The sequence below is a fragment of the Plectropomus leopardus genome, chromosome 15 (genome assembly GCF_008729295.1).
Source record: "Plectropomus leopardus isolate mb chromosome 15, YSFRI_Pleo_2.0, whole genome shotgun sequence".
Classification (NCBI taxonomy): domain Eukaryota; kingdom Metazoa; phylum Chordata; class Actinopteri; order Perciformes; family Serranidae; genus Plectropomus; species Plectropomus leopardus.
Window position 1 is genome coordinate 8,261,202 of NC_056477.1, and position 12,953 is coordinate 8,274,154.

Consider the following 12,953-nt stretch of genomic DNA (forward strand, 5'->3'; position numbering starts at 1 on the left):
ACTTGTTTTCCTTGTTGTCCTTCTTTTGACAGCGTAGTGGTTTCTATTGATTGTGTTGATGACTCATACTGCATTCTCTCATATGTTTATAAGCCACCTGTATGTTCTCATGTTTTATTTTATACGTTGTCTTTCAATGTAAATCACCTTGAGTTTACCTGAAATGGAATGTGCTATATGAATAAAACTGACTCTGCCAATATTACTCATTTGTGTGCAATGAACAGTTCAGAAGCTGAAAGCTATTCAATTCACAATTACATCAAATGGCAAGCCTGTGTGGTGGCTGCGGCTCAGGAGGTGCAGCAGGTCACCTACTGATCGGAGGATCGGCAGTCCGCATGTCAAAGTATCATTGGGAGAGATATTGAACCCCATATTGCTGTGAGTGTGTGTGAATGTAGCTTCAGCCACTAGTCTGGATGAAAGTGGCATGTAGTGTAAAAAGCCAAGAGTGGGTGTAACACTTGAAAAGTGTAACTTTTTTGAGCAACTCTTAGTCAACTGACAGATAACTAACTGTTTCCATAGTTGATAAACTGTTTACGTTATATGTTTTTCAATCAAAAGTGCTAATAATTCCCTGGTTGCAACTTCTCAAATGTGAGTATTTAGCTTTCAGAGTCCGTTATATTAGTAAATCTGTGGGTTTCAGTGCAAAGTAGTTTCACAATAATAATTTTGGCCTTTTCCCCTTATAAGATACCACAAACAGAGAGAAAGATATGGAATGGTAAAGTGAGAAAGGGGAACAACATGCAGCCAAGGGTTGAGGGGCTAACTTCAACCTGTCAAGGTATTGGTCTTAATGCACATGCTCTACCAAGCAAGCTGCAGGCCCCCAATCAAACGATATCAAAGCTTCTCAATTCAAACTTTGTCTGCATCCAATCCTTAGTTTACCCTGAAAAAAAGACCATTTGTATGATTTTGCTTGCAGCCAATCACCACAAACATTCTTCAGTTTAATGCGACGTGTGCTTGTTGACAACCTGCACAGTCTGCAGTGTGGGGAAATTAAGCGCAGCGTACTTGACAGATTAGGCAGTTTAGCATGCAGAGATGCCACCAAAATTTTCAAAAGTTTGGCTATACTACACACCTGCCACATCTTGTGGCATTTTACACAACTGAATGCTTCCATTCACATGACAGATAGCTTATGAAATAGAAAAAAGATAAAAATAATAAAATAAAATAAAATAAAAAATAAAATAATGGCTATTCTATTTTAAACTCTGATAATTCTATTGTATTGTTTTCTATTTTATATTTGTTACGTCTATGCACCAAAGCAAATTCCTTGTACATGAAGACTACTTAAAACCATATTTTTAGTCTGAATTCAACCATTACAACACTCATTTTCTGTAAAATCAATCAATCTACCAATTTTTTCAGCACTAGACTGCTGCTTCTGAGTGAGAAGGCTACAGTTTTGTGCAGGTTGTGCAGAAATATTAAGCAGGAAATGTGCAAAAGTTCACGGTATAGTGAATAACGCATCCTGGATCATCTATTTGAATTTTTTGGTTTCAAAGAAGTGCTTTAGAGACCTGCACTTCTGTAAATGCTGCCCATCCACACTGTCCTGTCATTCCCAGTTAGGCAGCTGATAGTTAAGCAAAGCGGCAGACACAGCCAGCAGGCCACTTGATAATATAGGTCAGAGGACTGCAAGCCCCCAGCCAAGAGGTGACACTGCACATCAGCAACATACCAAACAGCCGGGTGTCATTCCAGTGACACTTCCTACACAGACACATTAAGAGCGTTTATACTCTCTGAATCCCACACTCAACGTCTTAATGTGTTACCAGAATTTTACCTCGAGTATGTCAATAAACGCGCACACTCCCTAACTGCCTGTTTTATGATTGAGTTAAAATGCAAGGTGACACATTAACAGCTCAATGTTACATTCTGTCTCCGTTCTTCTATCAATAATTCATGTTATTACTGCAGCAGCATGATATCTCCAAAAACATTACTGAGTGAATTTATTGCTATGACTGCACATTATGGACTGAAAGTGAGGGGAAAAACAGACTTCTGCTGTGAAACTGTAGATAACTCTGTTCCAGTCAACCCATGACTCCAGCAATCTCATTGAAATTAAACTCACTAAAATCCATATCATTCAATTTATATGGATGCGGCGGTGTAAGGGTGGCAAAACAGCACATGAGGGACATTCCCCGATTCTATATTCGGTGATCCAATTAGAAAACAATGCACCCTGAAATATTCCATATCGCTCTGAACAATCCCCCTGCGAGAAATCCACGCCACTGTGCTCGGAGACATTCCTGACTGTCAGCGTTCTGCGGCAGAGCGTCTCATCGCTCGGACAGGACTTTCAGCTCGGGAGTCAAGGGGTGCACGCTCCTAGTGGGTGGGTGTCTTTCTATACTGTGGGTACACTACACGCACACAGTGCTCCTGTCATGCTGGGAAGGTTTCAGCCTGCTGCCTCAGAGAGGTCAGCACTGGAATTCCTAAGGCCAAAGGAGATTAGTAATTGAGTAATGGACATGGTGACATGGACAATGAGGAGACAGAGAGGGAGCAGGAGAAGGAGAGAGAAAAAACGAGGGTATGAAACACAATATGAGTTCATTATCTATCTCCCCTCCCCATGACTGACCTTGGCTTCAGTGTCCCAAAACAAACTTATCTAGGAATTAAAAGACAGCTCTGGAGAGTGAGCCAAGCACAATTGAATCAGAATGTGTTTTTTTGCCTCAAGACTAGAAAGAGTTCAAGGTGCAGCATTTAAAAGGTGAGAATTATTGTACATAATGTTCTGCCACTTAATGCATGCAGTTTATTCATATGCATAAAAGTTGCCGTAATATCTGCAGGGGTGCTGAACTCATCTTTTATTCACTGATTCCATTAAGAGATTGCTCTTACATGAGCCGCCGTGATGTATGAACTTAGCATTCTTTCACGGGTTATAATGACGGAGAAAAATAGCGAGATAACAGGAGTTTTCAAAGGCTTTCGGAAAGTGGGCGAGGCATCCATCATGTAAGGTGACACCGCAAAAAGAGCTGCGTCAGCTCCCCTTGAATCACAGCAGCTTTGTGATCTTGTATTTTAACAAATGCACACACAAGACAAAAAAAATGCTCTATCTAAGAAACCACAGTTAAGAATGAGACATATTGGCTTGAGTATTAAGCAGGAGCTTCTCATCTGTGGCTGTATTTCCCCTTAAAGGTTATTATAACGATCCACTGTAGCTGGGGGCACTGAAGTCATGCATCAAGGCAAATGTTTGCCTGTTCAAGTGGTTAGTCAATGACAAAGTGGAAAAAACCGAGCTAAAGAGCACCAAAAGTCTCTTGTGTGTTGACAAACGGGGCCGCGGCTCTAACATATCATTACTTAGGCTGCAGAGACACAAAACAGTTTGATGAGAAGAATCAGAAAGATTGCGAAGGACGAGAATGACAACTCTTAAACCAATGGGAAATGTTAGTGGACTCTTTTTTATAGCCTTTGAAGTCTGGGGTATTCAGTTTTAAAGGTTTTAAATTACACTATCCTAAAAAGCTGGTAATAATTTACATGCTATTTCAGCAATGGTGAGGAATTCACTGGAGGGCAGTGTTCAGAGTTAATGACTTGTTCTGCAGCAGGAGGAGGCACACATGCATGCACGCCACACACGCACGCTAAAAAGCCCCCCCCCAAATTCCTGCCATTGTTGTGTGAATAGGGAGATTTGGTGTAATGCACAGACTGACCAAGACGAGGCAGCAGTATGGATGTTCAAATTTTTTTTTAATTTAGAAAAAATATTAAAAAATTTTTAAAAATTTAAAATGCGCCATTTGCACACACAGCAAAACGACCTTATCCATCAAAATGCTGGTCGCATATCTGAGCCACTTACACTTAACTCAACTAGCATCCCAGATGCCTGAATTACCCATTCAGGGTTTTTCCCTTAGGAAAAATCAAAGAAGCAGCAAATGAATACAATCTAATTTCCCTACAAGCTGGCTTTCCAAGCACTGAAACACATGCATGGACTACTGCCATGTACTGAAGAAATGGCTCTGGACGCATGCCAAAGTGTTTTCCACAGCAATCAATACTGGCCTACTGCTGCAGTCCCCAGCCTGTCAGTGCATGTGTGTGTATGAGTGTGTGTGTGTGCCAAAGCCTTGTCAGCTAGGGGGACAGAATAGAGGAGAAGAGAGGTCAGATGAAATCAGAGGTGATGATAATAGCACATTAATATAACATGATCCAGAAATATTCTCCGTGCTTGTGAATTCCCATTAAGAGCACCTTGCTGTATTTGCACCAAAGTGGGATATATAGTATAAGATAAGCATAAGCAATTAGCCGCCTGGAGCAGAGTATATAATAAGTGTTGTGTGCGTGTGCTCTTATCTATAAAATGTGGGGTCCAAAAACAGAAACTATTGCAGCCGGGGCGAGCGGTACCAGCAGGAGAGGCAGGCCATTTGGAGTGAGAGGAAAATAATGTGTCACTCAATGAGTTTTAAAACACATGTGACTGTTTAGTCAGTGGCAGTTTTCAGGGAGACAAATAGAGTGGAGGCCCCAATGGAGGGTTTGTCATAATGGGTGAGCAACTCGACACAAAGCCTGTTTAAAGAGCAAGCGGAGCTCAACTGGTGGGGGTAAACACTGCTTGTCAGGCTGAGATATAATGAAAAATAGAGCTTCCTCCACATATGGACTTAATAATTAACCCAGAATAAATAGATTAATAAATATATTCCGGATCTTTTTCATCAGCTATTCAGCAAACACAGGCGCAGAGAGCTGAGTTTATTCAATGAATCATTTTTCTATTTCCAGCTCTGGATTTAAAGCTGGCTGTGTTTAAAAAGGAATTGACCTCCAACCCTGTGACAGAAGAAAAACAAGCACAGTAGGTCATGGGTTGGTTCCTCTTGTCACCGCACAGCACAGCAAAAACACGGCGGCACAGGAGAGGCTCAAAGCAAACAAATACCTGAGAAATAACCAGGAAATTACATCATACCTCGGTGCTGAGAACACAAGTGAATCAGTAATCCAATTCCAGCCAGCTAGTTCAATATAAGGCTGTTCTGATGTCTTGAAAAAGTTGTTGGTATTTGGAGGATATTGTGCCGCGGGCTTAAGATAATATCTATCTACAAGTATGAGTCGTGATCTCGCAGAGAAAAGGAGGACCAAAACACTGGTTGTTGTTTTATGCTGTGTGAAAATATTCAACTGTAAATCCAAGAACAAATGTCATGAAGCTCAATGACACCGAGCTGGGGCTTTACCTCATAATGCCTTTAGCGCTAAAACCTTGTGAAAATAGCACACTTCCTGAGAGCTGTTATCAAGTTCATGTCTGCATGAGTCACTGGGTTAATTTGAACTCCTGATTTCCAGCCAGTCAATTACAGATTCACAGAGTAACTACGCAGCCATTAATCTGCCTTTGTACGCACACAGAGTCCCAAAGAAAATGACTAATGTGAGCTTTATAAACTTCCCACTCGCTGTAAAATGTGACAAGTTGACCTTACTTGAAAAATCTAGTTAACTGACTGCCTTAAAAAAGTTAAGTACATAAAACTTCTTATGTTTACTTTGTATCTATTTGTATGGTTTACTTAAAATGTTGTATTTACTTCATTTCGTGAAGTAAACTTTAAAATGACGTGACATTAACTCGTTCTTTCTAAATTAAAACAACTTAATCAAACCATGACCAGTTGTTATCCACAAATTATTTTCATTTTAACTAAATGCCATTCTGAGCATATTAAGACCAGTGTTTGTAAGAAACAAACAAAGCTATACAATCAAAACAAATCCACTATAAAGACTAAATCTTTCTCTTTGACTTAAACATTTTAAGAGGGATCCATGTCATGCAGTTTTACCACAAATATCAATTAAGCTACAGCCACCTTGCTAAATACATAAAACTGTTTAGTTAAGTCCGATTAACTTGGTTTACTTAAAAACATAAGTTGCTTTCACTCACAAAGAGCAACTTCTATCACTTGTCATTTTTAAGTTGCAACAACTTCACTAAATTAAGTAAATACAACTAAAATGTAAGTAAACTTAACAATTATGTATGAAATAAACATAAACTCAAACTAATAGTTATATTTGCTTACCCAAATCAAGGCAATCAGTGTTAAAATTAATAGAAGTAAGATGAGCTTTGTGAGTTTACAGTGCTGTAGCTAAAAATGAACTCCTCTCTAGTGTTTAGGTTCTAAAAATGCAAATAATCTTTTCACACATGCAACAGCCAGGGACTTTTTAATATCACAGCTTTTTTGTGCCTAGTTCCTGTTTGTTTTCTGGATTATGGGTTGCATCTGTATAAGCGCTCCTCGCTGACTCATGCAGTGCAGATTAGTGTTATGGGGCAAAGTCAGCGAGAATCTGAATGCGCTCAGTGAAGGTCATAAACTGACTTGAAGTTGTCAGGGCAATTTCCACTGTGTAATATACAGTAAGTAGTCTGATTTGCTGAGAGCAGGAGCTTTGACGAGCCCTTTAATTGAGGTCAGCCTGCAGGCACCTACATTGCACTTAAACATATCAAATTATATTATTTCGTAGTCTGGTTTGTTCTATAATCAGAACTTCAAAGCAAGTGCACTGTGCTTGCAGGGCTGTGTGCTGTGATGCAAGTTGCTGCATAATTCATGCAGGGAAATAGCTTTTATTCCCCTTGTACTCCAAACTACAACAGATGCTTGGATCATTCTGTTGATTCCTTAAGATTTGCATTGCAGCCCTTGTGGTAGTTAATATAATATTTTCCAGATATACCCCAATGGACTGGAATGTAAGCACTTTGCAATGCAAATAAGTCTTTTGGTAAGGGGGCGGAGCTGACATGTCGTTGCGCAAGTGTGGCCTCAGAATCGGCGATGCATGCACTCAAAGTAATTACTAAATAATTGCAGCGCGTTAAAGGCTAAAGCGAGAGGGCTTCAGGAGATGATACCCGTTCATAGAAGAAATTCTGCCACAAAGATGATAGCTTGTCTAAGCGGCAGCCCATAAATAGCCACCTTTCTCATGAAAGGGAAATGTGATAGCCACTCTATTACTCAAGAGGAAAGAATGTAAGTAAACCATCAGCGGAAGAGTCGAGCACAAACACGGCTTTGTCCTTCACTATAAACAATATAACAGCAGCGGAGAATAATTTCCATGCAGCCGCAAGTGATCAAAAGCAGAGAGTGGTAATTAAAGTGCTGTTGTCGCTGGTTGAGGAATATCAGAGCGAAAACAACACATCATTTGTTTCCTAGCCGCTGAGAAAAACTCTCAATATCAGAGCGATGTCATTCAGCGCAGCGATGTAACCGGATCACAAGCGCCACATATGGCCACAGTCAATCATAACTATTGCTTTTCTGAGCCAGCAACAGCGTAATGTAACACAGAGGCGGTTTAAGTGCTCGTCTCAAAAAACGTGAGCTGACAATATCGCATTGTGGAGGATGGAAATGTCCACATGGAAAATTTATGCAAAGCGCGCAGAGTAGTTAAAACGTGTCAGCGCTGGCCGTGCTCCGCCACGCTTTTATGACTCGCTCTGCACTCTTTCAACATCAGGCGGCATTACAAAATATCTAATAACTATCGTACCCAGCGATCTGAGCCAGGTTGACCCCCATGCATTCATTGCCGTTTCGCAATTTCCGCCCATATGTCAGTATTTGACACGCTTTAGCAAGAAATGAAATGACAGAGCCTGGGCGCAGGATTCTTGCGGATTTTCCCCTTTATAACACAATTAACCCCATAGAGCGCAGCGGCAGCCTTATTGAGCGCAGCTGGACAAGTGCACATTCAGCAGTTGACACCACAATAGACAAATAAAGTAAAACTAGACAACAAATACCGCTGTAGGTCAATCCTTTAACAGCGTCAATGGCAGTATTGATGTTTATGAATGTCTGCCGCCGGAGACTAAACATCCACTGCCAACTCTTAATGCAGCAAAGATGCTTGTTAATCAAAATGCTCGCAAACAAACACGATTTTTAAAAAAGCACAATCAGTAATTATTCATCAGGCGATTAATATTCTTACCTCTCCATGAGCGACTGTCCGTCCCTGGGGAGTATCCTCGGGTAGAAAATAAAGTTTGGAGCTTGATAAAAGTTGCTTGCTTGTTCTTTCTTCCCAGAGCAGCTGAAGCTCCGCTATGCAAATAGGATCCTCCGGTTTACATCTGACGAAGAAAAAGTCTCCGAGAGACAGAATCCTCGGTTTACCGTCCCGGTGAAATTTAAAGGCTTTATAGAATATATATGGTCCATGTAAACCGCAAGACGAGCCCACCCACTGTGGAGGAAAAACACAAACGGAGAAATTAATGAATGGCTTATTTGGTAAACAAATCGCAGCAAAGTGGACACAAACATTTAAAACATCCGTGCGTAATTGCGCACGGTTCGCAAATATCACATTAGGATCGCTCAGTTTTTTTTCTGTACACAATTAGTAGCATGTAACTATTTTTAGATGTTCAACATATGACACAGATGTGGTCATGCTAAATGTAATGTGTCAAACTTTTGTGGATTAGACACGTGAGCGCAGTTTAGAGTCGGTGGCGATTAGCGCGATGCGAAAATAAAATAAATAGACGGTTGATAACAAACGTTACCTTCAGTGAGTTCGGCTCCATCTCGACGTTATGAATTGATTAAACTCAACACGCTCTCCAAACTTGCAGCTTGAATGGATTGCCGAAGGTCCTGCAAGGGACATATTTCTGTAGAGTTTAAAACATCGCGTTTAAACCGATAAAGAATCGTGGGAAAATATCTTTAATGGTGAATACTCTTCCTTAAATGTTGTATAAGGCGGCGTATTTATTTTATTAGAAATAAATCTGTTATAGCATTTTTTGGCGAATTTCTGTTACGTGAAAGCACGTGTTTAGACAAAATATTATGGATATATTCATAAATATATCAATAATTTTCAACCATCAGTAGGAAGTAGTTGTATTTAAAAATACAAAACACCATTTTCGGAAAATTATCTGCCTCCAAATGCTTCGTTTGTGCTAAATTAAATGTTTTTATGAGCGTTTCCCAGACCATGCACCTTCCAGGACTTCTGTAAAAGACGTTCACTATGAAAGCACATTTCTCACAGTAATGACACTGAGGCGCTTGCTGTGGATGCCTTCAAGAAACAATGTTACATGAAAGTTAATAGGGCTATCAAATGATTCCTCAAAAGGCAATGTGGGACCCGTGAGGTGCCGGCTTCGCTTTGAGCGGAACTTGCTGTGCGTTATGGCACAGGCGCGCGGAGGTTGGCGTTAACGCCGAAAATAATAATGGCCTTTATATATATTTTGTGAGGCGAGCATGAAAAGACAAAATTGGCCGAGTTAGAAAGCGGGGCGTCACGAGACAGAGTGCACGAGGCGGTCCATTATGTGGATATAAATCACATTAAAACGCGGCGCTGACCTTGTGAAGACGGCAGGATATTTTTGACAAGGGTTAACACATTTGCGTGATCAAAGCCTCTTATATAATTATGTTGATGAATGTTAACACAAACAGGGGAATTACGCGGGTATTAGGAGGTCGATATTATGAATTATTAATTATAAATGTGACATTTTTAGGAAGTTACACAAACTTCTCGTTTCTGTTTACATGTGTGGACTCATTGTCCTTTTCAGCCTCCGCTGTTGAATGTGTCAACTGCATTTTATCGGCTGTCTGGAATTATTAATGTGACTGAAAAGTACCGGCTGAGTCCACAGCGCTGTGCTGTTTCTCCACTGTCATCATCCACCCTTTGCCCTGCATTTATCCACCACTCAGATCACAGAGCATGCAACAGCGACATAGGCCTACTTCTGACACCAGCTATTTCAAGTGCACTATTACGCAATGCGCTTTTTTTCCTGAAGTGACGAGCAGAGCATACAGGCGCATTGATTCACATCCAGTAAAGTGTTTTCCTGTCTAGCAAACGGACATGTTTTTCTCTGCCTGTTCTGCTGCTGTTATGACTGGCTGTCCCAGAGTTATCTTGAAGACAAACAGTGCCAGCAAGGCGCATAGATAATAACTTTTATCCATTTTATCAATGTGATTCAATAAAGTATGATATGTGGATATAATATAGAACATTTGGGAACAAGACCATAATTTTTTGGCCCCTAAATTGCAACAGATTCTCTTCACTGGCCTCTATTTAAGCAGCAGCAGAACATGATGTATTAATACTAAAATAGCTGAGGCAATGTTCTGTGACACTCAGATATTTTAAGTACCAGTTTAGTGCATCAGTTCAGGGTAAAGTAAGGTGGATTACACAGGGGCTCATTGTCTTACATGCGGCTGCAGCGGTGTTTGGGATCCTGCAGTGAATCTAATACAAACCATGGCTCTTAGTGTTATCTTTCCTGATTTCTCTCCCAGCCATTTCAGTGGCTGAATCAATGGGGTTGCATTGTTAATGGCAGCCACTATAATGAAGTCCCTGGTTAATCAATGGCACCACTAGAGCTCTTATCTGGCAATTGCAAGTGTTTGCTTGTCAACAGGCAGAGCCCAGCGGCGACTGCAACGCCGTGATGCAGATATTGATGTGATTTTGGTGTGAATGGAGATTCATGTTGAGAGAGGTATTGGGCAAATGGGATAATATGTGAAAATATGAGGGGCAGTGGCCCATGTTGTGCAATACACGTGTTTGGTATAAAGATCAGAATTTACAATCTCATCTGCTTCTGTTTTCCTCAACATGTCTTTGTGATTAGATAAGATTTAATAAAGGAAATCAATGAGATGAATTTACATGGTTTAACCTTGTTGAGTGAACTTGAAACATGAAAAGAATGAATGGAAAGAATAAGGGTCAGGAAAACAGTGTGAGCCATATTGAACATTTTAACTATAATTTTAGGCACGCCGCTCAAATCCTCTTAAAGGGACAGTCAGCTCCTAAGAAAAGCTTCTCAGCCTTGTTTCCTTTTTCCCAGTGGCCTTTCACTTCACTGCAGTATAAAGTCATCTGTAGCCCAAAAAGCATTTTCCCCAGCAACCACTATTGTAAAAGACACGTCTGTAAAACTGTCGACGGAACACATCAAACTGCAAACATGGTCCATTTTGACTGTCTGTTATGATTTTTTGAATCATGGAAGTTTTATATTTGTAAAACTTTCCTCGAGCTGTGAAAAGTGATAAAACAATCTGTGACTTCATCACAATGTAAAGACTATGAGCTGAGTGGGACCTTGCAGGCGGGGCCAGTGGGAGAAACACTACTATGCATATTCAGTGGGACACATACCCTCGAAGTTAACCCAGAAGCTAGAAACTTTTTTGGCATATGCGCCTTACGTGCAATTCCATAGACTGAGTAGGTTCCAGCTTGTCATCTAGTATGTGGGAATTATTATTAGGGCCGTCAGCATTAACGTGTTAATCGTTAATCATCAATTGCGATTAAGGTACATATATACTTAAATAGCACTTTTCTAGGTACTTAAAGCCACCTAAATACATAATGCTTATGCTCATGCTTAACAGGAAAGGGGCTAAAATTCAAATTTAGGCAAAATCGTTTGACAGCATTAATTATTATATATCTGTGGGGACAGTAGACCCTGTAATGGAGACCAGGGGTTCCATTGCCTTCAATGGTTTAATGGGATCTATGCTGGATGATTGATATAGAAAAGCAGGTCACAGACATATTGACTCCCACTCTTTGTTTGGTTACTTAAACACTTGGTTACTTACTTTGCTGAGGTATTTCCAGAGGGAGGTTGGGGGATCACAGGGGGATCAGCCATCCTGTCTGCATAAAAAGAAACCTTAATTAGTAGTAGTCGCAGTTTAGGCCAGCTCTTCTCAACCTTTTATGTAAAGGACCTATACATTGATACATATTACGTCATAGACACATCTGAAAAGATTTTGGCTGCAGAATATGATTATCCCTTTAATACCTTATTAAACTGGCTTGATTTCTTCCAAAACCATGAGAAGTTGGCAATGAGCAATAAAAAGAAGACAGGAAACAAAATTCAGCAAGAAATTAGTGGAAGGTACATGAAAATTAGTTTAAAAAAACATGAAAAAACGACCTGGAAAAAATGCTTAAAAAAATATAATAATTTTGAAACATTATCTTAAATATGTAATTATAATTATGATAAATATAAATATTTTTGTCCTTAGACATTTTTCCCTAGCAATTTCAAAATATTTTTCTAAATCTACTCATTTGTTGCAATTTGTGAAACATTTATTACAAAGTTTATCATTTACTTTTTTTGAAAGAAACTGCATCAATTTGCCCAGTGTTCAGTTGTTTAAATAATGGTGAAAGGCGTCTGAGAGCAGCACATCGAAAGTGATGACGCTCCGGGTATCAAAGAGTTAACAGTTGAGGAGATATCGGTGGAGGAAGTGAAACCTGTGATCAGAATAGTCACTGTTATGACTCTGTGCGCTCACATTTATAGAAAATTAAAAAGCGAATGATTCCTCGTTTTCCCCCCCAGGGACCCTCTGGAACTCCTCCAGCTCTGATTGGGGACCTGTGGTTCAGGGCATTTTATTTTGTGTTTATTTTCCTCTTTGTGTCATCTTTAGTGAGCTGACTCAAACAGAAAAGCCAAACAATGGCAGTGCTCACCTCTTCCTGGTTGTCTCCTCGGAAGGAGGCAGGGCAAAACAAAATGCAGCTCAAAATACCTGCTTAAGAGCTCTGGGAGCAAACCATTAAGGCAAAGAGCGGGGGGTAGACACACAAAATAATGCTGATTTATGTGATTATTTTGAGGATATATGTTATTTATTTATTGGCAGTAATTTGTATTTATGTATAATATTCTGTCTTTGTATCTATTTTGGTTTTGGTTTCTTGTAAATACGTATTATTTCTTATGGTGGTGG

General features: G+C 40.0%; 1 protein-coding gene across 1 annotated transcript in view; it reads right to left on the reverse strand.

Moving 5' to 3' along the window:
* The window catches only part of LOC121954373 (AT-rich interactive domain-containing protein 5B-like), a 101,694-nt gene extending 92,996 nt beyond the window's left edge, over window positions 1-8,698 (reverse strand). The window contains 2 exon segments of the mRNA XM_042501829.1: window positions 8,098-8,352; window positions 8,678-8,698. Of these exon segments, the coding sequence (XP_042357763.1) occupies window positions 8,098-8,352; window positions 8,678-8,698 (276 nt within the window).
* Between the last annotated feature and the right edge of the window lie 4,255 nt (window positions 8,699-12,953).